Here is a 27396-nt window from a genome sequence, read left to right as displayed (position 1 = left end):
CCCGACTAATCTTGCATTTGTCAGTGACAAAGCTAGAATGATCCTCTGTTATCAAACCTGCTTTTTTGGCATCCAGAAAAGCAGATGAAACAATCAAGGCCGCTGCTCTATCACTTACTCCAAATCTTTGTTCAGCTATAGCAGTGTGTTCTAATACTAGTGTGTTTTGTTTGGTTTTAGAGGCTGGAAGAGAAAATTCATCAGCAGCATCGTTTTTGGAAGAATCCATATGCGACCACCTACATTTTTGTCGTCTGTATAAGAGTCTGGCTGATCTGAATGGTCACGTGTTCTAGCTGATACTTTTCTGGTAAGTGTTGATGTTGAATGACGTTCAAAACAAAAAGCTGCGTTGGAATCAGGAAGTACTAAGGCAACTTTTCTGCACTATTAGAAATCCGAAAAAAGTCCGGAATCGACCCACCCTATTTTGGAATATCCCTTTTTGTGGATTGGGCACACCACACTTAAATTCCAATCGTTGTGCTTGCTTTCGTCTGACCATATTCTACAAAGAAGCTGATGCATGCTCCTTATCAGTTTTTCGATGCCGTGTTYGAATAGCTCGGCGGGCAATCCATCGGCCCCCGCCGCATTGTTTTTTCAGGCGGGTAATTGCTATTCGAACTTCTTCCTGGTCGGGCAATGGAACGTCTGCTCCATCGTYGTCGATTGGGGCATCGGGTTCACCTTCTCCTGGCGTTGTGCGTTCACTGCCATTCAGCAAGCTGGATAAGTTTTTCCTCCATAATTTAAGTATGCTCTCGGCATCTTTGACTAGATCACCTTTGGGGGTTCTACAAGAGTATGCTCCGGTCTTGAAACCTTCTGTAAGCCGCTGCATTTTTTCGTAGAATTTTCGAGCRTTACCCCTGTCGGCCATCTTATCAAGCTCTTCGTACTCACGCATTTCGGCTTCTTTCTCTTTCTGTCTGCAAATGCGTCTCACTTCCCTCTTCAACTTTTGGTATCTATCCCATCCCGCACGTGTTGTCGATCGTAACGTTGCGAGGTAGGCAGCGTGTTTTCTCACCGCTGCGACACGTCGTACCAGCTGTTCTTTTGCACTTTCCGAAAGCCAATGTTTTCGGTTGTAGCTGTACGTAAGGAGTTTGAAATGCCGTCCCGAAGTTCTCTTACACCGAGTTGTTGACGAATGCTCTTAGAGAACAGGAGTGCAAGCCGAGTAGAAAATCGTTAGTCTGTCTGTTGTGATTGCAGCTTCGAGAGGCATCGAACCTCCCTTGTGTTTGATGGAGTGCGTTTTTTGCTGCACAGAGACGGGTGCGAATCTTGGCTGCAACAAGGTAGTGGTCCGAGTAGATGTTAGGACCTCGGAGCGCACGCACATCTAAAGCACTGGAGACGTGTCTTCCGCCTATCACAACGTGATCGATCTGGTTGGTGGTTTTTCGATCCGGAGACAGCCAGGTAGCTTGATGTATCTTCTCATGCTGGAATTTATTACTACAGATAACCATATTTTGGGCCCCGGCGAAGTCGATCAGCCTCAACCCATTTGGGGATGTTTCCTCGTGGAGGCTGAATTTACCGACCGTATTGCCAAAGATACCTTCTTTGCCCACCATGGCGTTAAAGTCGCCAAGCACGTTTTTGACATCGTGGCGGGGGCAGCTCTCATAAGTGCGCTCCAAGCACTCATAAAAGACATCTTTGSTCACATCGTCCTTCTCATCCGTCGGGGCGTGGGCGCAAATCAGCGATATGTTGAAGAACCTCGCTTTGATGCGGATTGTGGCTAGACGTTCATTCACCGGGGTGAATGAYTGTACTCGGCGACGGAGTCTCTCTCCCACCACGAATCCCACACCAAACTTGCGCTCCTTTATATGGCCACTGTAGTAAATGCCACAAGTACTTACTCGTCTCTGTCCTTGTCCCGTGCATCACATTTCTTGGACGGCGGTGATGTTAGCCGTTATCTTCACTAGACAGCGGCACCTTCCCAATTAAGGGACCGGACATTCCAGGTAGACCGGGCACACTTCCACTTGCCGCATTTCTGATCATCAGTGAGCGCTTTTGGGACCATCTTCACGCATACCTTGCGTATGTCTAGTGCTCCGGCACAAAGCCATGAATCACAGATTTTGATAAATTTTAATCGCGTACCTCTGCTCTAACGAACGAGGCATTTTCGGCTTGCACCACTCACAGAAAATGTTTGTACTGATTTAGCTAAAAACGCCCTCGCGCGCATGCAGAAATAATGTCGCGGTGGAAAAAATCTGTTCTATTACTTTCCGAATAAACCCTGTTTAAGTACATATTGAATCGTGAAACTTTGTGAAGTTGGTTACGACGACTTTCATTTCAATTGGTATGGTAGCTACTATTGAAATACTGGTCCAGTAACCTAAAATCCTTCAAATATGTTCAAACTTAATACTTCCTTATTTGTTAACTTTTAATAGTTCTATTTATATTCTTTAGTGATCCGATCTAAGCAATATGTTCGGAGTTTGTAACTTTGCCTTAGACAATAAGCAATGCCAAAGGAATGAGGATATCCTGTAAAATAAAAATTTGCACACAACACTTTAGATCTTTATCGGTCAGTTTGTGGGACCGCTATATGTTCTATAACGCTTTTCGAGCAGCTCTTTAGGAGGAGAATTATTTGCCGACATTTCAAATCGGCAAACTGAGGATTTTACGTATATACAGATAAACATTAGTATACCGAATCAACTCGTTTCAGGGTATTGCAAACTTCTTGGCACACTGTTAAGAGTATAATATGCGCTCCATTGTACATATGGTACATACTATATTGTCTTCATTTTATGATGCTCATAAAGCATCATTATTTAAAATTACTATGAAGCGTTTTCCAATTTTCGCCATGCAATGTATTGCGATTCAATTAAAAACTTAACATCTTTGTGAAAGTATTGGTGTTGAATGTACATTTAAAACCAATTTTCATTGSCTTGTACAGAAAATGTGGAACACAAATACTAATTACCAAATTACATATATACATATATATAAACTTACAAGTACACTGTTAATTTAAATTCGCTTATACCCACAAATATTTTAATATACAAGTACGTATCTGTTGACTTACATTTGTACGTAAAGGGCGTTTATTCGAAATGGTTGAATAATATGTGCTATCCATTTTTACTTGATATGAAAAATTCATACATACAGAAAAGAACAAACAGTATTGGCATTAACGATGTTAAGGATATTTTTCCTTTAAGTCCAAAAAGAGAAAGAAGGAATTATATAAAGACATAGCTTAGCTATTAAATAAAACAACAGCTTTTACCCATTGCTTTCTGAGTCCAAAAGCATGTACATTTTCGCTATAATTCGCCTCTTAAATCTTATTACACTTCAGATCTGCCAATACTCGTATTTTGCATGCGACACACGTAAGGACATATACACGTACATATGTATATATGTGTGTGCATAAATATGTGAGTTTATAACAATACGATTGCCAGCTGTCGCAAAACGACACATTTTAAATAGTCAATATTTTCAAACACTTGCAACATGCTGCTATAGAATATAATAGTTTTGTTCACCTAACGGATGTTTGTACTATCTAAAACAAGACGAGTTGAAATCGCAACATCGAAGGGCACTTGTGGTTTGAAATTTTTTAAAAAGTGGGCATGGCCCCGTCACCCTATAGGTTTATAGGGTCATACCATGTGCTGTCCGGAATTTTTTAAGATTTCTAAGACCAGTAAATAGGTTACAACGTCATGAACACCCCCGCCTTGAAAAAATGGGCTTGCACTTCTTTCACGATTCCGGGGGCTTATCCAAATATACATACCTAAAATTGGAATTTCGGCAGACATTTGAAAAAAAAAGTTGAGAATTTGGGTTTTTTGTTTTGTTTTATTGATATAAAAAATCGAAGTTTGGGAATTTTTGCGATTACAGTTGCTGAGTATTCCCTACAAATTTGAAGCTTTAAAACGACTTTAAATTGTTAAAAAACAAACACTTTTTTACCACCGTATGCTACACATGTACAGAAAGCAATTTATGAAAAACATAAACAACATCGATTTTTGAGCCCATCAAATGGTGTATATCATATGGTATAGCTCCTAATCGCTTCAAGCCATATCACTGAAATTTGCACAGAACAGCAGAGATATAAAATGTTTCGCCCATATTGGGGCTTTACAAAAGCATATATAAAAATTTGGTGAGGCACCCTCCCAATTTTGGTGAAATCACATATCTCCAGACCTACTTGTCTACTTTCAAACGAATTTTCAACATACGATTATTTTGACATACCCATGTTACAGTAAGAAATCGGACTGCAATCACGCCTACTCTTCGCAGCTTTAAATTCAATCTGATTTTTTCACTTTCCTTTCTACAAATCAAATACCAATTATTCTATCGGGATAAAAATTTGTACCAGTATTACCTTTAAGGTATGTCATCTCAGGTATAAATAATATATTAGCAAAAATTGGCCATAACTAAAAATTTGTACCAGTATTACCTTTAAGGTATGTCATCTCAGGTATAAATAATATATTAGCAAAAATTGGCCATAACTATTCCCGCATATTGCTGACTTTCTATCGAAAATATTGGTCAATGTGTAGGATATATTAGTTAGTCGAAAAAGTATTTTCGTATTTTGTCAATAGATGTCGTTGCAGTCCTATTCTTCAGCGCTACCAATCACATTGTGTCATACCATATAGTATTGAAAAGGTGAGATTTTAAGCTTCATTTAACCAAAAAATCYGGGTAAGTTGAAAAAAAGTTACASCTGTTCAAAAATTAGTGAAAATAATTAATAAATTCTCTATATTTCGAAATTTTTAACATTCAGCATCAAACAGTTTTGAACTATTTAAAAGAGGCTAGGTACAAAAAGAAGCTCGATGTTTGGATATCACATAAATTGTCTGTGAAAAATTATTATTTGCAGGAATCTAAACATTTCTGAAGCAAATGATAACAGAAGACGAAAGGTGGACTAAAATTGACAATAATGTGCAATAATGAAGTCCATGGTGACTCAGCAAATTATAAATATAAAAAAAATTGAAGTTTGATTAAAAATACGAAAGATTAATAGAAATCGTATTGGTGGTAGTAGTAGAGTAATAGTTTTATCTATGTATGTGTCAGCCTCAGTAAAGCGTGGACGGGTACTCAACCACACTTTTCTTGGAATTGAAAGAGAAAAGCAAAATTTCCCGCAAATGTAGAAAATTCGGCTCAAAAAGTGACATTTTCAGTTGACAATAAGTTTGGGATGCAAAGAGATCTCTACAAATATTTTGTGGGGTTAATGTTGACACATATGTCTATCGACCAGTGGTTGACCCTAGAGACATCTATTAGAAAACGGAGGAAGCAAAGTTGCAGACCTAATATGTTGGGCTCCTTAGTATAAAAAAAAATCGAGTTCGTAGATGAACGTAATCGGATCACTGCCCCGCACACAAATCGCCATTGACCAAAAACACATAAAGTGCCATAACTAAGCACTAAATTAAGATATAAAACTGCAATTCGGTACAGAGGATGAAATATTAGGTTAAACCCGAACTTAGCCCCTCCTTATTTGTTCATTGTCAATTTAATCCAATAAACTTTGAGTTACTTACGAAACGGTCATTGAATTACAACAACATATACATACGTATCGAATAAAATTTGTTGGCAAAAGAAATGGCTTACACGTTTGTAAAAATATGTAAATAAACTGTACTGAATATCTGTCTTTATGTTAATATGGTTCTACCAGTATTTGTTGTAATGCAAGCACAATAAAGTGAAAAGATAATCCAGTATTCGTATGTACGAATGTGTCATTTAAACAGAATACGTACAGTACGTAAATACGACAGTATGAAAACAAGGCAACCAAGCAATTACCAGAGTCAATAGAGAACACTTTTTTGCGCTCGCTTTATGTCAACCATATATTCACACTAGAGCGGACCTTTTTGTATACACTTGCACATTTTATTACGAGTATAACAGTTTTGTTCACCTACCGGTTGAACATATCACCTAAAACTAATCGAGATAGAGTTATATATGTATATAAATATATATGTATGTATATAAATAATCAGTATGATGAGAAAAGTGACTGTTTGTCTGCCCGTCTGCACGTGTGTTCGTTGACGCAAGCTGAAAATTTAGTTAAAATTGAGATATCTTAATGAAACTAGGTACGCACGTTTCTTAGTAAAAACAAAAGTACGAGATCGTAGATAGGTTTTCTTTAAAAACCGCTGGCTCGAAAACGGTTTTAGACCTATAGTCCTTTATGCAAAATTTTTCAGAATGATCTGTAAAATATTTCCTGCATACGCCAGTTTGCWTTCGTCAATCGCGTTTTTATTGCCACCATTTTCATTCATTCATTGCTTAACTTGAATTCACTCCTCACATTTGCTTTTGCTTTTTATTTCCTTATGCACACATGTAGGTACAAGTGTATCTGCATATACTAATAGCCAGAGGCCCACTCACCTAGCAATTTGTTTGAAATTAAATTTACGTCTCGGTTTCTTGATCTTGGCGTCYCCGCGTCCCTTCTTCCATAAGTGCGTACGCCAAGCTGGATCCTGATAATCAAACGATGGCTTTAAATAGTATAAAGCCATTTCCTGATGGAAGACAGGCGTAATCGAGCCAGACATAGGCGGCACAATCCATATCCAATCAGCTGGACAGCCATTGCTGAAAACGAAGGTAAATGAAATCAAGATAAGTACATACGTGTGCTCGTAATATACATATGTAGTGTATCTCGTAAAAGCATCAAAGTATTACATTAAAAATACCCAAATAAAAATAAATAAGTTTGGGAGTAACCCAATTTTTTTTAACTTAAAATTACCAATAATCAAATACTTTCAGGGGTTTGGCAATAATTTTTGTTAAAAAATGTTGCGAAAGAATTTAGCACTCATTATTTGAAGGAATTGTGAATAAATTTTTAACATATTTGGTACCTTCTTAGCTTATATTAAAGGCCATTAAACTTAATTTTATTACTAGATTTTAGTTCGTATCAGCTAAAATTATATTAAAAACATCTTCAAATAATATAGAATTTTGCGAAATCAACACAACCTAAGAGGTAAAATTAACATACTTAAGTTGAGTTAATGTTGAAAACGTCAATCAGAGGATCGGAATACATTATATTCTAGTATTGCACAAAATTATACACGATTTAAATGGTAACAATGAGTTTTTCTATTACTGTCTGGTCATTTCTTCGTTCTACTTATTCCAATGAGATTGACGCATGTTTAAGCAATCGTCCCTATGTCGAAGTGTTATAACCCTTCTATTGACCATAAATATGCGGGTACAATTGCAAACCAGCACAAATATAATATATTCCTTAATTGCTGGAAATTATGAATGGTTAAATAGAACTCAACCAAGAAATCAACGCCTTAAACGAAAGTAGACAATTTCTACAATACTGTTGATGAAGATGGATTTATTTCTCTTTATATTTTTAATGATAACTATTCAAGAATACAAGAGGAACCTGAGATACAGGGATACCGGGAACTTTTAACCCGTCTTTCTCACAAAAGCTTTTTTCAAAACTATCCTATCTCAGGTTCTACATAACCGATTTACTTGAAATTTTTATCTTTTTCTTTATAGGCTCCAAATTTAAAATATTACCATTTCGTGAAAAAAATATTTTCCAACTTTTCTGTATTTCCAGTTGCTTCCGTTAGTAATTTCAGTTTTGAATTCAGATTGCTACGAGTTGAAATCGTGGGTATGGTCTTGTGCTAACTATTTGAGACTTCATCAGGTGTTAATTCTTGAAATTTTTAACTTTGTTTTTGATTTATTGTTGTATTCTAGTAATATTAAAAAAAAGACTAATAAAAAATAGATAATAAAAATATGGTTTACATTTTTTACGCCACTTCAAAAATTATCTGAAATTCGTGCTTTTAGACTAGATTACCCCTAGATTGTGTGTATTTTTCCGGAAATAAAAACTAAATATGTATTTGAGTTAAAACTGGAGTAGCAAAAAATGTAGAATGTGAGTCAATCGCAAATTTTTGGTTTAAGCGGTTCACCTATTATTCTTCAGCGAATTTTGAATCCACCTCTATTATGCAAAGGCCAAAAAGATCAACGGATTGAAACGGGTTTGACTGGAAAACTTATTTGCGAAACGTCCCTTTTGTAACTTGTTTCAATAATGCTGTCAAATTAAGCGATTAAATAAATCTCAAGGCGGGCATACTTTTGGTTTTCAAGTAAAAATATTATTGTTAAATTAATTAAGAATGGTATATCATACCTGTTTCTTTAATTATAACATTTGATAATATTAATCAACTATCAAAAATAAGCATTTGTTACAAACTTGAATATAAAATTAATATAATAAAATATTTAACATCTTATGTTGGTTTGATATCAGCTCGAAGTAAATTTGTATGTTGAAAATTTCATATAAAGTTCTATACAACCTATAATGTTTTCGTCTTTCTTAATAAATAACATTTCACTTACAATAATACACATTAAAGCGTGGCAGGGGTCTTCTTATATACATAAAGTATATCAAGTATTATATTATAAAAAATATTATATTTTGTTCTTTTTTATTTAAATAAAATTTTGAATAAAAGGGATAAGTTCACTAAGTAGGCCTACGCAAGGACAGTTAGTAAGTGCGAATTTTTCCAAAATATGCCGTTACTTTTCAGAGAATATTTACAAATGTATACAAAGTGTTGTTCGCCGTAATATTGYTCTTGTATTGAAGTATTTCTTTTGATGCTTTAAGTAATAGTTTTAGAATCGTTAGATTCTTGTTTTTAGTAAAAGGTGAGTATTTTTTATTGCTTTTCTTTGTCATTTTTTTAAGTGTGGCTATAGATGAAAAAACTAAGTGCAACAAAAAGTTAAACACAACGCTTACAGAAACTGCAAGAATGGTTGGTGTTTCCGTAAGCGTTGGTAAAAATAATTGARACTATAATTAGCAAAAAAATATAAAACCTACACCCAAAATGACTGGATGTGAGTCATATGGTCCGACGAAATAAAAATAAACCGTCTGGGAAAAGATGGAGACCCCGAGATCCTTTGACCAGCCGTATTGTTCAACCAACGGTCAAGTTTGGAGGCGGTAATATAATGATATGGGGTGTATGATGATGTAGGGGGTAGGAGAGTGCGTAAGAGTTGGCGGACGAATGGATGCCAACCAATATGTCGATATCCTTCAACAATGCTTGTGCAAGAGTCTGGAGTGTGGGGGAAAGAATGTGTCGGACGTCATCTTTCAGCAAGATAATGATCCGAAACACAATTCTCGCGTAGCTAAAGCTTGGCTTCARAACAACGGTTTGGAGGTACTCAACTCGTCCCCTCAATCGCCAGACCTCAACCCAATCGCAGTATTCTAACTGTGGCCATTTAAATAATTTCAGTGGGCAGGTCAGACTTTAAAAATAACTCAAAAAGACATGTTTTTGTTAAACAGGCGGGTAAAGCTTTTGTCAAGTTCTTTATACAAACTTATCATATAAAATGACATAAGRGTTGAGGTCAAGCGGCCGATTTCTGATGTCCACGGTGAGTGTCACAATCTTGACCAAGGCTAAAAATTGCTGTCAAAATATTTGCGGAGATTTCTGTAGGAAGGTGGTCGAGTCCATGCCCAAACGAGTTGAGGCAGTAAAAGGGGGGTCATATTAAATATTATGTAAACAAATCGTTTATGTCAACCAATTGATCAAATGTGCAGCAGAGACATTTTTTTAAATTCTATAAAATCTAGCAAGTGTTTGGAAAACAAATGTGTTAATTTGATTTTATTACTGTTAATTGTTTTGTATAGATAATAAAATTGGATTGCCATTACAAATAAAAAAGTTGCAAACAAAAACCTTTTTCTGGTACCCAGGTGTGATCAAATAGTTGACATACCGTGGGACATAAAGTCATTCCCCATTTATATCGGATGTATGAGATTAGTTTAATGTATGGTCAAATTCGTAGGACAACTAATAAAGATATACTGTAATTTGATGACAGATACGAAGTGTGTTAGAAAAGCGGAATTTCCCGTTTATAGTAAATATGTTCTTAACCATTCGTCTGCATTATTGTTATCACCTTCAAAATAGTCACCATTCGAAATTATGCACTTCTGCCAGCGCTTCTTTATATCGCCGAAACGTGTCTCTTAGTCATCTTAGCTACTAAAGCGACGGTTCTCTTTATTTCTGGAAATAGGAAAGGATAGCACGTATCCATGTTTGGCGAGTATGAAAGCTGATACGTCGTTATAGTATTGTTTTAAGCCAAGAATTCACGAACAAATTCTTTAAACCATTTCTAAGGAAATCTGCCAAACTTATAAAAACGCGTCGAACCTTAGCGGCCGCTGCAGACAAAATAAGCAATGAACACAGCTGAAAATTATACCATACTTTAGAGGATGTAGTAATAAACAATCTTGACGATTGGGCTCGCCAAATCAGCAAAATTTTAATCCAGAATTGATACTGTAAATTAGTTGGTCTTGTGGATGTGGATAATCCGACCATCGTAACGTCCATAAAGCAAAAATAATCAAACGTCTTAAATTCCCATAACTAAACTCCACAAAAAGATTCAAGACTGCTATTTAATACAACGAAAAGCATTAGGAAGGTGCATCTGTTTATATGTATATCCCCCAAAACATTCAAATCAAAATTTGCAGKGGATAGATCTTTTTGATAACTGTCGAATAATAACCCGAGACAGTTTGAGAACGCTTTATAACGACCGTTGTCAAATTTGGATCAAGAACGTGACATTGCCCATATTTAGGCGAAAACCCATACCACGGGATCTAATCGACCAATTCGGTAAGTATAATTATCCTAACGTTTAAAGTATAGCACTTGAACGAATAGAACCTTTCAGGTGTGCCACCTTGCCATAGTCGGACTTCAAATATTCAATCCGGTACATACCGAATATGTGGACGACCAGTTTCTTTTGCGAACTTTTTGTCGAAAATATCGGTCAATCTGTGACATACATATGTATATATTGCAATTCGGAGAGATTCTCTTTCTTATAATAATATGCCTGTATGTCAAAAATTAATCCAACTGGAAGGAATCAAAGCCAGGGAAATACCTTAAGATGTAAAATGTTAACTATAGGATCGGAATCAAAGGAGCAATTTTATTATATATATAGATATACTGTTTATAACTCATACACTAACCGACATAAAGTTTGTTAGAAAAATGGAAATTGTTATATGTATGGTGCCCAATTGCAATATTACTGCATGTCAGCCGGATGTTCGAAAATCCTCATATATTTTATGAWATGCTTTGCAATTTTCCGATGCCGAATAAAGACACCCRTAAATTCGAAAATCTTTATATTACATATATAAGGGATCACGGAAGTATCGACCCAATTCAACACATTTTTCATACACACAGATAATATTTTCAGGAAAGGATTCTCTCAGAATTTCAATTGTTATCTCATACATTGACCGATATTTTCTCCAATTCAACAATAGACACTGGAGTTCACATATCCGGTATTTGGGGGCAGAAGACTTTTCGTGGAATTTCCGAAATTTTTGGTTAAAAGCTGGCATACTACAAAAGAAGTATAAGGGCAAATGTTTATCCAGTTGTATTAATTACTTCTTGATTTGTACACCGATTTCTCCCATTTTTCACTGTGATAGGAATATGAGAATAATGTGAAGTACTAAATTTAATCGAAATCGATCAATCGGCTTTCGTGGTATGTTTTTTTTATCAGTAACCCGGATTTCAACTTTTCTCGTCATTCTGATTATTTAATTATTATATAAATTATTACAAAACTACTACACTCAGATTGTTAGAGTATGATTAATAAAATTGCTTGAATTCTGATTCTATCATTGACGTTGAGTACTTCGGGTACTTACTTTGCTTTGGTTTTGGCAAGTCGCAAGAGTATGAAATGCGAACTTATCGCTTCCTTACTTGTTTAACGTAAAGCACTACTTGTTGTGTGAAAAGTCAAACTGAGGGTAAGAGAAGTTTTTCAATATTTTTACATGAAATGACCAGTTTTTTTTATTAAAYATTGAATAACTGAGAATGGTCTAAAAAAGTTCTATGAGCTAGCTAAGAGCTATCTAGCTATTATAATTATTCAAAATCTTTTTCACACAAGACAGGCATGAAGTTTAAATTCAATTAACTGCGGCTCATTTTAAGGACGGCCTCTAGCCGATTACTCATATATATAGTATATGTACATACTTACATATATATGTACCTAAACACATAATACTTCTGTCAATTATACTGCACTGAAGGTTATCATTAACGAGTCAACGGCTGGCACATGAAAAGATAAGAATGGTACGAAGCAGCCAATTCGCAGCAGAAGTAGTAAAAGATCACTTTAAAACATTTAATTACGAACTACCAAAAAAAGCGTTGCTCGTGGCGTCGTTTCGATTTTGAAAAATATGCTGACGTAAAAAACAACAGGTTATTGAATTAGCAAAAGATTATTGAAAATATATGCATATTTATTTATTGTTGTACAGTTTTTATTTAGAAGAAAACAAATTATCAACGAATGACAAATTCGAATTATAAATCTTTCCAAATGCGAAAATGTTACGTTTAAGATTATATGACGTTAGTACGTATTAATACGTATATATAAAAAGGCTTATATAATTTGTATACGTATATAAGCTCCAAAGCGATTTTGTTAAATAAAAGCGTACAAAACATGTAACAAAAGACATCACTTTATATCACTGACACTAAACGCTGGGCGACAATAAGAACGTTGAGGAAGATTGTTTTTTTTTATTGGTTGATACCTTATATKTTAGATTAATCATAACATACACAAGTAAAGGGTGATCCATTTGGAGGATCCCTACTATTTTAAAGAAAAAACATAGAAACCTTAAAATTAATGGAGAATGCTTCTTTTCATTCGAAAGAATATTATTTTGCATTTAATTATATTATTAATTAAAATATAATATAGATTATATCTTTCAAATGTTGGCTGGGTCTCAGCTCGCCCATCCAGTGCAGCCCAGTGATAACGGTTGCCATTGACTGTTACGTTCTCAACTGCATTAGTTGGAAGAAATATAAACCGATGATTCCACCGGCCCACAAACAACAGCAAACCGTTGTTACTTCTGGATGAAATGGCAGCTCATGAATCTCTTCAGGCTGCTTTTATCCAAATGCTTCAATTTCGCTTGTTTACATACCTATTGAGCCATAAATGAGCCTCATCGATAAATAAAATTTGGCTCGAAAACGTCGTATCTTCTTGAAAGTTTTCAAGAGCCCATAGAGCGAAGCCACAAAACTTGAGAAGGTCAAGCGGCTTCTGTTCTTGTACAAGCCGTATTTTGAACGCTTACTATTCAAGATATCGACGTAAAATAGACCAAGTCATTCCATACGTCTGTCCGAGTTGCTGCGAACGGCGCCGACTCTGCACGGTCTTCTCAGCTATGGCTGCTATATTTACTTCACTGCGTGCTGAACGTGGTCTGTTCGATCGAATGCTGGGTCTCAAGATGGGTGATGGTGTTGCGAATTTATGCGCAGTAGGCCGATTATGTTCACAAAAAGAATTTTCATAATCAAGTTAAACGTTTTAAAAACGTTGTTCAGACGTAAATCTGCCCATGATGAAATGCCAAACAGTACGTGACATCTTGACAGGACTCATTCATAAACTGTCAAAAACAAGGCTCTCCAGTCATTCTTCCTTTCGGCTGTTTGGCGCYAATTGGAGATATCAATTGTAGYCAGGTCCTTCTCTACCTGGTCCTTTCAACGGAGTGGATCCCTTCCTCTTCCTCTGCTTCCCCTGGCTGACACTCTCAGAACTAGAGGGTTTTCTTTCATTCGGAACCTCGATTGGTATCAAACGGATCGGAGAGGTCCTTCCCGATTCAGAAAGAGCTTTTGACATAGCTGAGAAGGCATCGCGGCCAGCTCTAATAGGTGTGCTATTAGGTAGAAATTATTAATCCGATTCAACCTATTTTTTGACAAGCAGGCTGTTATTAGAAAAGGATGATCTCCAAATTACAATAATATATTCTATAAAAGTTCGCAATTGGAATTTTAATCCACATAGTCGGTGTCTGGTGTCTTAATGTGGTGCTTAGTTGTAACACTTGATATAGTTTCATTTGATGGAGCGTGGTAGTGGTCGAATTACGCTCATCTTACGCCCTTTTCACCGAGGAACACGTGTGCCAAGTTCCTTCAAGATATTTTAATTTTACTCAAGTTATTGTTTAGACAGTCGGACGACGGAGATACAGACAAGCACCCGGTTTTCAAACCGTCACTTTATATACAGGGTGGCTGATGAAAGCCGCTACCAAAATAAAATTAAATAAYTTTTTTTCTTTTTAATGAATCTGGTTAATTTTTTTTTATTTTGCAGATTGACTTTTACATTTAACAAAAATGGATAACTGGGACACTGAAACAAGAATTTGGATTGTTCGCCGCTATCAAGCACTGAGTCCGTAGTTTCGGTTCAAAGAGAGTGCATATATATGTATATACCTATAAAGTAATACCACTTTTCGTTGTGATTTTATAACTTAAGAACGGGCTCACCTATCCAAACACAATCTTAAGGTTTTATTCAGACTATTTTTTAGGTGGTTAATTCAATAAATGTTAATGGAGATTTTTGCGTCAAATTGAAATTTTTTAAGACACGGATTGTGCTGCCAAATTGTTATGATATTGTGTCTTTCATGCAGTCATTGCCTTGCTTTGCAGTCATTGGACATGCTTTGATTAAAGCAAATTGTCGGCGATAATTATTGCTTGTGCTTTTAAACATACATACATATATAATACAAACGGTGAGTCTTAAATTGTTCAAATGTTTACTATGTCTTTTAGCGAATCGTCAGTGTTTCATGTCGTTAACAGGCTTTATTTCAATTAAATTGTCAAACAACGGTAAGTTTTGACCAGTTGAAGGGAAATACGTGTATGCATGTGTGTTTCTTTATTTGAAAAAACATATTGTGTGCAGAAAAATTGTTTATTCTTTTGTTGGAGGATGGAGTCATGTGTAGAAGTTCACGCAAGTGTGGAAAGTTTTCTGAGGGCAACTTACTTGGCAGTGCGCAGAAAAAATTATTTTACATATACTTACACTCAAAACAGACAGCTGAACGATTTTTACTCCACTTGCACTACTGCTCTCTGAGAGAACTCGATATAAAGGAACTAAAGGAGGAGTGCCGTGTCGCAGTGGAGAGAAAACCGGAATTGTTTTTGCGGCGATCTAGCCCCGTTTGGATCCGTGTACAATTGTACAATTGAAATTGACATAGAATCCTTTCCTGATAAGAGTAACTCTGTGTATCACAAATGGGTTGAATCGGGTAAATATCTCCCTGACCCCCACATAATACCATATAACGATTTCTGATTTTCCAGATGACTTTATGCCGCGTGTGAGCTATCTCAATGAACATGCGTGTTATACGATTATATACTGATAATTGTGCCGAAATAGATACAATTTCGCAAACTTGATCTTGCCCCCATGATATTAGAACTTTCGAATATCACGCTGATTTTACTCCATAAGATTGGTGTTTGTATGTGAGCTAACCTCATGCACCCGAACTTAGCCCCTCCATACTTGTATACTATAATTTTAATTTTCTTATATTAATAACCAATTTCTAAAGATATATTCTCCTACCTGATATAAGTATCTTACTGCATTACACATGCTTCGTAGGACTATTGTTGCAATAAATCCACCATAATTCTAAGTCCAACCCCAAATTTTAGTTGCTCTCCTATACAAACTTTTTCCCCAACTCGTTTTAATTGGCACCCCTGGGTTCTCTCTATTATACCTAGTAGGATCAAATGTTATTCTTTCATAGTAATAGTCTCTATTCAAAAAATTACCGTTCGCGTTGCTCAAAACAATAACAAATAAATGAATTGTCAATAAAAACGCATCGAAAACACATGATGTTTTCAATGTCGGTCCGAACAAGCTTTAAACACATTTTTCTCGAAATTACTTTTTTTTTGATGCAGTTGCTTATCTCAAGTTGTAACCAAAAATAATTAAACTTAGTTTCTTGCTACATTTTAGTTCGCGTAAGCTAAAAATATTTTCAAATAATTGATATATTTGTATATGTGATATTAACTCGGCCGAAGGCGCTAAATTTAATGCCTTGACCTAATGTGGAKAACCTCAAACAGAGGATCGGAATCCATTTTATTAGGGATATAAGAATAGAGCATAGACCAATTCAATGATAAACCACATAATTGTTAAGAAAACTTCTCCATTTAGTTTCATAAAATTATTACATTTTAATTTACTTGAATTTAATAAGGTGGAAAAACGGAAATCTTTTTGGGGCATCTGTTTTGAGACAGAGAAAGGGTTGGGCTGATTGCATWAATTTGGACATTGACCAGGTATACTTGAAAACGTRTTTTCAAGGAATTTTTATATATTCATCTCACACACTGACCGACATATTCGGCATAAGGTTTGTTAGAAAAAGGAAAATCATTGTATGTAGTATACGGCAGTTGGACGATTATAGATTATTTTGTCTTTTTCTGTCAAATCCACATGTTATTAATATGCCACATACTAATAAAATGTTGTTTTAAGTCTGCTGTTAGGTTAAGACCATTTGGTAAAACTTTTTTTTTTTTTTTGGTTTCTTTATAACTTTGGAACGGTGATATATACTGTCTAAATTTTTCAGCTCAGGTGGTCTTTTTATAAAACAATATTATGTGCGAAAATTTAATTTTCTGACTTAAAACTGGACTAAGATAAATTGAAAACTACGTATCTTAGGTTAAGGGACCATTTGGTCCATAGTATATTTTCTTTGATTTTCTTTACATTAATTTTCCAAAAATAAGTATTTATTAGTTTGTTCGATATTTTTTGGCACTACATGATAAGCAAAATGTTTTTCGGTTGGTTTTGCAAATAAACGCACTACAAATGGAGCATTTTACATCAGACGTAGACTAGCAGCAACTACAAATTCCTCGCTTTCGATCTCCTGAACTAGAAGCATTTTTAGAGCAGGCCACTTGTGCTGTGGAAGGTGTTCGTATTTCTCTCAATAACTGCGCTGAAAATTGTTGTTGAGGTAATTTAGTGCRTTTCATCATATGTGGCTYAGCCAAAGAAAGTGCAAGTTGCCGCAAAAAAATTTGGTCTCCTCCGATTCCGATCAGCTGGAGCCCACGAAACATCGATTTCGGAAAAAATTATGTACGCATTCAAAGCGAATATATCTAATATATTTGCAAATATAATGTTTGGCCATCGATTTGTTTCGTCGTATAGGAGCCAATCATTTGATCAGCAGTATCAACGCCACCTAAAAATATGAAACATAAAAAATTATTGGCAGGCAAAAAACTATTTGTAGTAAACCTTTTGTTGAATTGTAATTAGAAACAATCTCTGGTTTTTTCTTCGGCCCACTCTCATCAACTTTATCTTTCTTGTGCATTGTACTAATCAATATAGTTGCTTTGTTTTTGTGACTGATGTATGATACTAATGTCGCAATGTCATTGAAGGCAAATGTAGTTTTGTACAATGGAAGACTCTTCACAGTCAGCAATTTCGGAGGAATGAAAGTTTTATTTTTGCGAACCGTTCCCACATATGTAAGTTTTCTCTCATGAAGTTTTTTTACCAACTCAAATGTGGAAAAAAAATTGTCAGCTGTTATATTTTGGCCTTTCAAACCGTCTGTCAAGTCCAATGCAAAGCGTTCTCCTTGGTTCTTTTCGGGCTTAGCATTTCTAGGTTTACCAAGGCATGTTTGTATTTTCCATACGTTGCCGGACTTTGAGTCCACGGATAACCAAAACTTCAAACCATATTTTGCTGGTTTTGATGGCATAAACTGTCGAAAAGAACATCGCCCCCTGAATGCAACAAGTTGCTCATCAACCGTGACATTTTCATGGCAGTAGTAGAACATTGGAAGAAGTTGTTGCCAACGGTCCCACAAGTCACGAATAGGAGCAAATTTATCGCTACTACGCGTTTGTTGTCGACTCAAAAGATCATAGAAACGAAGCGCACTAGTAATCTTGTGGAATTGATTTTCAGACATAATTGATCGGAAAATTGGGCGACCAAATTTTGAATCAAATAAACCATGAACATCTTCATTTTTGCCGCTGTCATTGAGTAAGTTTATATTAGTAAAATATTTTACAGAAATAAGAAAAACAAGAATGTACTCACCGACATACGCCTACAAGAATAAGCACAGCTATATATGCGCGAGTGGAAACGGTATTACCACGATATGAGTTTAAGAAAACAATTTTATTTCTACGCCGAAATGCGTGTCTTTATTGATATTCTTAAGAACTAGTTTTAATATAAGATCTTACAGCTATTTATACTAGTGAAATGCGGCTGCTGTTATCTGCTTGAAACTTCTTTGTTGTAATTCAATATCCGTTATCTTGCTATCACTTGTTTGTTATACAAGTAGAAAGATGCGGAGGTGGTTATCGCAGTGGATTATTCCATTGCCAGATGTTTGTCGTTTAAATGTTGAGAACGCATTTCTAGATAATGCATGTTTGGTTGTTATTGTAATAATAGTCCATTTCTATTGTTCGACTGATAGTGCATGTCAATCATGTCATCAATTCGAGATGTGTATTAAAAGATAAGATGTATGTGAGTGTGTGACCCGGAGCGAGGCTATGTCATTAACTCGCGCAATATGTCATCATCAATATCGCCCCATTTGTCATCGRACTTGACTATGCCGTACTTATTAGTATTTCCTATCACAATTTTTTCTATCTGGACACTGCAAATCGATTTGGTCCTGGTTGTGTTGAGATAATATTCTCAACCGCAGATCCAATATGCTGTGGTAATGGTGTGGCACTCCATACCATCTTGTTTTTAGCAATAAATAAGGAATCAACAGAGCCACTTGGAGTTAAGAGGGGTTCCGGTTCACTATCTGTTTCAGACTCATTTGTTTCATAATTCTCCGAATTATAATCAATACCGCAATCTGAGATATCCGATTCCTTTCTGCATAGAGCATTTCTCGTATCTCGTCTTCATTCACGTGCGCCATTTCATAAGTAAACACGTCCGAACTCTCGAAATCAACACACAAACTGAACAAATTCGCATAAACATTCGTGATTCTCTACCACAAAAAGCCAAAAGTGGGAATCCCGCAATTATTTTTTGCACTAGCTATGTTGAGTAAAGAAAAATGCAAAACGGGGGAACCCCTCGCCTAGTTTTTATTTTACCAGAGTTGAGTAAATAATAAAATAATAATATTTAGCAAGTATTGAACCCAACTAAATATAAAGACTAAGATTAAATTGTTATTTTGTATGAAAACTGCATTGCGGACGAAATGGTCCTCTAACCTAAGATTCGTAAGTTTTTTTAAACCTAACAGCAGGGTTAAGTAAAAATTGTACTAACGTCATGAAATGTTCTAAATCGGGTGGACGGTACTGCCGCCTATAAAACGCCATTCAATCCAATCCGCAAATTAAGATATAAAACTGTAAAATAATACAACAAAACCGCATTAATCCCATTTGTGAACGAAAAAAGGTTAGCTAAAAGGAGTCCGACTATTACAACTTATTCAATCAGTGAGGATCTTATTATCTTTTAACTGAATTTGTATCTTGGTTTTCATTTTACAAACAATTAATTGACCAAATTGTATAATATGAATATATGTATATACAATTACATATACACATACACAAATAAACTTACCGCAATTTTGATTCATTCTCAAAATGTTTCATGAAACTTTCACTGGCCGTATGGTGATCGACTATTGTGATGTTGTGACTCTGATAGGAATGCAGCACGGCTATATTTGCCTCAACAACAGCTTTATCTTTCCACAATGAGGTTGGTGTGCGGGTATCCAAATTCATTTTCAACGCAATGGTCTGGAATATAAAATGTACAAACGATGTATAAACGGGAGAATATAATGACGATTCTGATTTTGATTTGATTATTTTCGATTCGTTGCATTTTTATTACATTTGCATGTTAAAAGAAAACAAGGTACATAAGATACTTGGAATATTCGATTTAAAAAAAATTGTAACGGACAATAATGAACGAAGATGGGAAAGATTATTTAGCACAGTGTAAATTGGTAGCGAAAATTGATAATATTCGATTGACTGTCGGTCTGTCTATAAGCATGTACAAGCGAAAACTTGAATATAAATTAAGATATTTAGTTAAGCTGAAACATATAAAAGGGAAATAAGTAAGCTACAAATTAAGATACAAAACCTTTGTTTAGTAGAATGTATGACATTCAGCATTGCCCCGAAAATGGACAAATCGTACCTTTATCACTTGAACAAAGCAGAGCAGTAAATTCTTAGTAGTACACAAGTAGTTTTTTGCCAGTTATCTTTTAAGAAATCTGAAGTCTGATAACTTAATTGATGTTTGCTTTTTGTACTATAAACTCAAAAAATCGGTTGGAGTTTACAAATTTGTTGTATGCAAAAGTACACATGACCCTCAACCCTCTTTGGATGCCGAGAAACACGTATACTAACTAAAAGATGTTAACTCGGCACGTCAGTATTGTTTGTATATATACTATATATCTACATATGTACAGTGCCAAACATAAGTTTTGGCACAGCAACCATTTTGCAATTTACGGTTATTTGAAAAGCAGACTAAAATGTTATTTAGTGTAAACACATTTTCCCACAAATGCTCAATTATGTTGAGGTCTGGAGATTTTTGTGGATGGGGCAAGACGTGTGCGGAACTATAAGTTAACTACAATCTTACAAAATGGTCCGAATGATTCGGGTCATTGGCTTGCCGAAAAGTGACTGAAATTGGTAAATTAAGTTATTCGGCACTTTTTTGAAATGTTTCTTCAAAATATTTAAATAAACCCTTTTGTCCATAATTTCTCCTATGCATACTAGGTCATCCACACCTGCAGCAGCCTTGCATCTCCACATCACCATAGCCGTATTTCACTGGAGCAAGATTTTGTTTTCAAAATTCAGTGTTGGACTTTCTCCACACTGAAGTACGACCATCACTCCGAAAGATATTGTACTTACACTCATCTGAAAAAAGGACACGGTCCCAGAATGTATAATATTTGGTTTTTTAATATACTCGTTTGTGCAGCTTTTTTCGGGCAACACGCGAATTATAGCCAGCCGCACATAGTACTCTTCCAACGGCCATAGCATGAATATCCATTCCAAATTAATTTTTCTCTGCGTAGATGATATTTTCGGATCTATTTTGAATTTTCGAACAATGTGCGGCTTTTCGCGATCGCTTAAAACCCGAGGATGACCAGCACGCTCAGTACTTTTTAAATATGATGCTCCTTTAAACCGCGTTATGATATTGCGAATTGTAAACCTGCTCCTGTCCATCATTTCACCTATTTCAGGACAAAACTTGGCTTGGTTGTGCAGATTTAAAACAATTTGTTCTTCAGATATACGGGTTTCTTGTTTTAAAGGCATTTTTATAAGTAAATGTTGTTTTTCACGTCATTGAACACAAAAATGAGTTTAACAATGCTAAAATTATTCACAATTTGAATAACTGTTAATAAATGAAACGAAAAGTGTTAAATTTTTGGAAAAAGGTAGCCAGATTGAATAATATTTAATTAAGAAATCGCCAATACTGTTGTGTAGTAGAATTTGATGTTTTTTATAAATGTCAATAAGAAAGTGAAATTAAAAATGAATTATTATAAAAAACTTAGCATAAGTGGTAGTTAATTAATGTATTTAACAAGGAAAAATATGTTTATACKTTTAAAATAGCCGTAAAACACAAAATAGTAACCAAAACTAATGATCGAAGAGGCTAATTTAATATATGAAGATAATTATTAACCGATATATACAATGTAATGCCAACCAAAAGCTTATAAACATTATGTTAGGTATATGGGAGATAGAGGTAGTATTGACCCGGTTGTATATATTTTTGGCATTGCTTCATATTACTAACAGTATAATTCAATTTTTGACTTACAGGCATATTGTTATCGGAAAACTATTATTTCCAAATTTCTATATTATATCTAACAGATTGGTCGAAATTTTCAATAAAAAGTTCATAATATGAATAGGGATCCTGGGGCTTTTAAAGGTTTTGGTTGATATGAACAATTTTTGGTCATAAACTAGCACACTTCAAATGCCCTATGCAAAATTCACCGATCATGTACGCGTGGTCAGCAATTCAGAGCGCTACATAATATCATCGATACAAAAGCAACCACCGGGCACATTCATCAAGATCATCTCTAGCTACTTCATATGGACACCGTCTCGTTGATCATGTAGTGCTTTTATTTATATTATATATTTTTATTATACTTTCCATATTTAATGGTAAACAGATATAATTACCTGATCAATTAAAATCATTTTAAATTTAAAGTACATTTGTATTCTTTGCTAATAAAGTGAAGGTGAGTGAATTATTGAAAATGACAACTAGTGGGTATATGTGCATTTAAACAGTTATATTATATATAAGGGATTAGGCGAAGTACTGATCGGATTCAGCCTATTTTTATACTCTAGCAACAAAGTTGCTAAGGAGAGTATTATACTTTTGTTCACATAGCGGTTGTTTGTAAGTCCTAAAACTAAAAGGGTTATATATGCATTAATATCATATGATACAAAGTAATATAATATGAGACCACTAAATCGCTGAGAGTGCGATACGTGTAGTGGCAATCTGTGGGAAGCGCAGTGTCAGCAGTTTCATACCCGTTGCAGCGGCAAACATAGATCTAGAGTTAAGTATAATTAATTGTAAATTTTAGTTCTTTAGTGAAACTCAATAAAGGAACATAGCGCCCAAGCAGCGACCAGCGCGTACGAAAGTGACAATAGCCTGAAAATCAAAAAGTAAGGCTACGCGAGTGGCGATGGTAGGGATTGTGAAAGTGTAAAAAGCGAAAAACAACAAACATACTGGGTCAACGAGCGGCCCATCGTACAACGTGGGATCTAGACTAGAAACGTCGAGGGACACCARTACCGATATAGGAAAAAGGACAACCCCGAAGCGATCAAAAACACCCCACGGAAAGCTGGGAATTATTAATGTAAGCCAAAATATTATAAGAAGATTACAATATTGTAAAGAAAAAAGTGCTCGTACAAAGACATTTTTTTAAATTAATTAAACTAAGAGAAAAAATTTGAGATAATGCCAAACACAGCCGAGGAATTAGTAGAACAGTTAAACCAAATGAGGATAGRYTATGGGCAAACCACCCATCCCTCAAATCCTTCCACCCATCCTTTAAACCCTCCCACCCCTAAYCCAACTCTAATAACGACAATAGTTCGAGAAGTACTCGAACGAATGAATTTACAAACTGTAACTGACTTCACTGAACCCGAACACAGCGTAACACTGATTGCGTATTATATAAATGAATTAGACAAGATTCCGGACATGGTCAAATGTCTTAGAGAATTTTCAGGACGAAAAGGAGAATTTAACTCCTGGAGGAAGAGCGTAGACAGAATCTTTAAAGCTTATGAGGGAGTCAAAAATACCCCAAAGTATTTTGCGATAATCCATACGATTAGGCACAAAATAATTGGCGATGCCGACACCGCATTGGAATCGTACAATACTCCACTTGATTGGGGTCAAATTCGAAAATACCTTATGATAAATTATTCGGATAAAAGGGACATGGGTACCCTCGAATATCAGATGACCACTCTGGTGCAACCCCATGACGACTTTCCGACCTTTTACCAAAAAGTTTATCAACATCTTTCACTTATATTAGACAAAATTTCATGTCTTGAACTAAGTAACGAGTCCATACGGACTATGACCAACTCATATAGGGACAAAGCTCTTGACACATTTATTAGAGGACTAAATGGCGATTTATCTCGTCTACTCAGCGTGGGAGAACCGACAACCTTACCCCAAGCACTATATTTATGTCAAAAACTTGACAACATGACATATAGAACAAATGCCAACTATACACACAAAGCAAATATTCAATCACCACCACGACATCCCCGAAATAACAATTTTAATAACTATAATAACAATAGAGTTTTTTTTACCCCGAATTAACATATTCCCACTAACCCAGACGAAATTTCGACCAACATCCATTCGATCGTCAATCAAACCGATATTGCCCAAACTCTCCCAACTATATGCAAAATAACCAAGGATTCATACCGAGGTTCAACAATTACCCGAACAACTACCATATTACTAGATAAAATACCTCCTTTAATAATAGACCAAATTTACCACCTAAACCACCGACCCCAATGGAAGTCGAACAATCAATACGATCAAGACAAATCAATTATCAGAATAGGCCCAATACATTCCAGGACAATCGAACCACCCAAACGTCCGATTTCCGCACAACAGTCTCATCCTCCAAGCAGAATACAAAGAAATTTTTTTACTAACGTGGTAGAATTAGACCCGAAGGGTATATACGGTAACAATCTCTACGATAGCAATTTCGATAATGCAAGTAAAAACAAACCTGATATTATTAGTTTTTTAGATTAGCGCCGTCTTCGCTGCCTTATTATGAATTTAGAACAAGGCGCGGAGACACAATAGATTTTTTTATTGATACCGGATCCAATAAGAACTACATTCAATCCACTAGAATTAGGAATCCCATTCCGAATGAAAACGTTATATAACGTTAAAACAACGAATATCCCACGAAGTGAATAGTGTGGCAACCAATATTCCACATCTCGCTTTGGAACAACAAAACAAAATTAAGAATATTATCGATAAATGTCCAAACCTTTTTTCCGATCCCGATGAAAAACTTACCTGCACCACCACACCACCCTGGTAAAAGATGAAATCCGGACAACTACCGAAACCCCCTTCTACTCTAAGCCATACCCGTACCCCATGGCACTAAAATACGAAATCGAACGCCAAATAGAAGAACTCTTAGATAACGGAATAATAAGGATATCGAAATCTCCGTATAACTCCCCAATTTGGATAGTTAACAAAAAGTCAGATGCCTCTGGCGAAAAAAAATACCGAATGGTCGTAGATTATTGTAAACTCAATTCAGTTACGATCCCTGATAAATACCCAAATCTGGGAAACAATAAACTATTTACTGTTATCGATTTAAAAAGTGGATTCCATCAGATTCCACTCCGCGAGTCAGAAAGTGGAAAATATGAATTCCTCCGCTTACCTTTCGGTCCAAAGAATGCTCCAGCCACATTTCAAAGAGCCCTAGACGATATCCTTCGTCAACACATAGGAGTAAGATGCTATGTTTACATCGATKATGTAATAATATTTGGCAAAAACGAAGAAGAACATTTTAAAAATATAGAATTAGTATTTCAAACCTTAGAAAATGCTAACATGAAAATCCAATTAGACAAATGTACATTTGCTAAAGAAGAAGTAGAACTTTTAGGATATGTAATTAGTTCAAATGGGATAAAAACCAACCCCGAAAAAGTAGAAGCGGTAGCTAAATTCCCAGTTCCACAAACTCTCAAAGAATTAAGATCCTTCCTAGGTATGTCAGGTTATTACCGACGATTTATCCAGGATTACGCAAAAGTAGCCAAACCATTAACAGCACTGTTAAGGGGAGAAGCCGGTCATGTCTCCAAAAGGAACTCGAAAAAAAATAGAAATAGAATTAGACAACGAGGACTTAGAAGCATTTAATAAAATAAAAAATACTTTAGTATCCAAGGATATAGTTTTAGCGCATCCAWATTTAGACAAAGATTTGAACTAACGACCGACGCCTCAGATTTCGCATTAGGTGCCGTCCTATCGCAAGACGGTAGACCAATTACTTTCATATCGAGAACTCTTCGAGTAAGGTCGATGAACATTATGCCACCAATGGGAAAGAAATGCTTGGTATAATATGGTCACTTAATTCACTTAGAAATTACCTCTACGGTTCAAACAAAGTTAAAATTATCACCGATAATCAACCTCTTACCTATGCCTTAAGCCATAAGAACACTAATAGTAAAATGAAGCGATGGAAAGTCATTTTAGAGGAATATAACTACGAACTAACTTACAAACCTGGTAAACCAAATGTAGTTGCAGACGCCCTTTCAAGGATACCAATACAAATAAACTCACTCCCACCTACGATTCATAGCGATGAAAGCTCAAGTCATAATCTAATCCCTTATACAGAAGTCCCAATTAATGTTTTCAAAAACCAAATTTTTTTCAAGTTGGACGAAGTATCTCCATATCAATTTAAAGTAATTTTTCCAACAGTTCAAAGACGTACAATTACAGAACCGGAGTAAAACGAACAGTTATTGATTTCTTACACGAAACGATACCTTAACCCATCTGTTATAAATGGAATTCATACAGAAGAAAGTRTGGTGCAAAATATCTATCCTACTCATTTTAGTAACATTAAAAGCCGATATACCCAAAAACTAGTTTAAAAGATATTAATAATGAACAAGAACAGGAGAACGTCATATTAAAAGAACATCTAAGAGCACATAGGAATGCCACTGAAAATAAAGCACAAATTCTCGAAACAAAATATTTTCCCGGTATGCTAAATAAAATAAAACGAATAATAGCCAAATGCACCGTCTGTAAAGAAAATAAGTACGAGAGACATCCTAACCAACCGAAAATTGCGGAAATTCCATTACCAACATATCCAGGACACACAGTTCATACCGATATATTTTTAACAGAGGGAAAAATAGTTATGGCAGCTCTAGATAAATTTACAAAATACGCAGTAACAAAAAGCCTGAATAGCAGAGCAATAGAAGACGTCAGAAAACCCTTAAGAGATATTATATCTTTCCTCCTTAAAATTTATGATGAAAGACGAATTAGGAATAGAAGTTTACACTACTCCTCCATACAAAAGACAAGCTAACGGACAAATGGAAAGGTTCAAATCTACATTAATCGAAATAATGCGCTGCATAAAGAAAACGGTGGGCACAGAAATTTTGAAGAACTTTTAGAAAGAGCAGTATCTGAGTATAATAATTCAGTTCATTCCACTACACTTAAAAGACCAGTGGCCCTATTTTTCTATAGAAATGTCACGTTTACCCCCGAGGACATAGAAAGAACTAGACAAAATAAGGAAGGGCTAAGTTCCGGTGTCACGGAACATTTTATACTCTCGCATAAAATACCGTATTTGTGTAAAGTTTTATTCCGCTATCATCA

At 35.4% G+C, this 27396-nt stretch overlaps 2 protein-coding genes across 3 annotated transcripts in view; both read right to left on the bottom strand.

Annotated features, from left to right (window-relative positions):
• The window catches only part of LOC108968082 (nitric oxide synthase), a 223527-nt gene that overhangs the window by 50952 nt on the left and 145179 nt on the right, over window positions 1-27396 (bottom strand). For both annotated transcript variants that reach the window (XM_018931849.1, XM_018931850.1), the window contains exons 9-10: window positions 19888-20069; window positions 6514-6723 (exon numbers count right to left, since the gene is read on the bottom strand). In XM_018931849.1, the coding sequence (XP_018787394.1) occupies window positions 6514-6723; window positions 19888-20069 (392 nt within the window). The remainder of the gene's footprint in view (window positions 1-6513; window positions 6724-19887; window positions 20070-27396) is intronic.
• LOC108968084 (piggyBac transposable element-derived protein 4-like) lies at window positions 16955-18743 on the bottom strand. The gene is made up of 3 exons (XM_018931852.1): window positions 18355-18743; window positions 17527-18287; window positions 16955-17470 (listed from the first exon to the last, which is right to left on the bottom strand). The coding sequence occupies exons 2-3, from the start codon at window positions 18218-18220 to the stop codon at window positions 17385-17387; spliced, it is 780 nt and encodes a 259-aa protein (XP_018787397.1). The 5' UTR covers window positions 18221-18287; window positions 18355-18743; the 3' UTR covers window positions 16955-17384.

The sequence above is a fragment of the Bactrocera latifrons genome, unplaced genomic scaffold, assembly GCF_001853355.1.
Source record: "Bactrocera latifrons isolate USDA-ARS-PBARC rearing strain unplaced genomic scaffold, ASM185335v1 scaffold_200, whole genome shotgun sequence".
Lineage (NCBI taxonomy): Eukaryota > Metazoa > Arthropoda > Insecta > Diptera > Tephritidae > Bactrocera > Bactrocera latifrons.
Note: the sequence above shows the minus strand (reverse complement) of the source record. Positions and strands in the feature narration are given on the sequence as shown.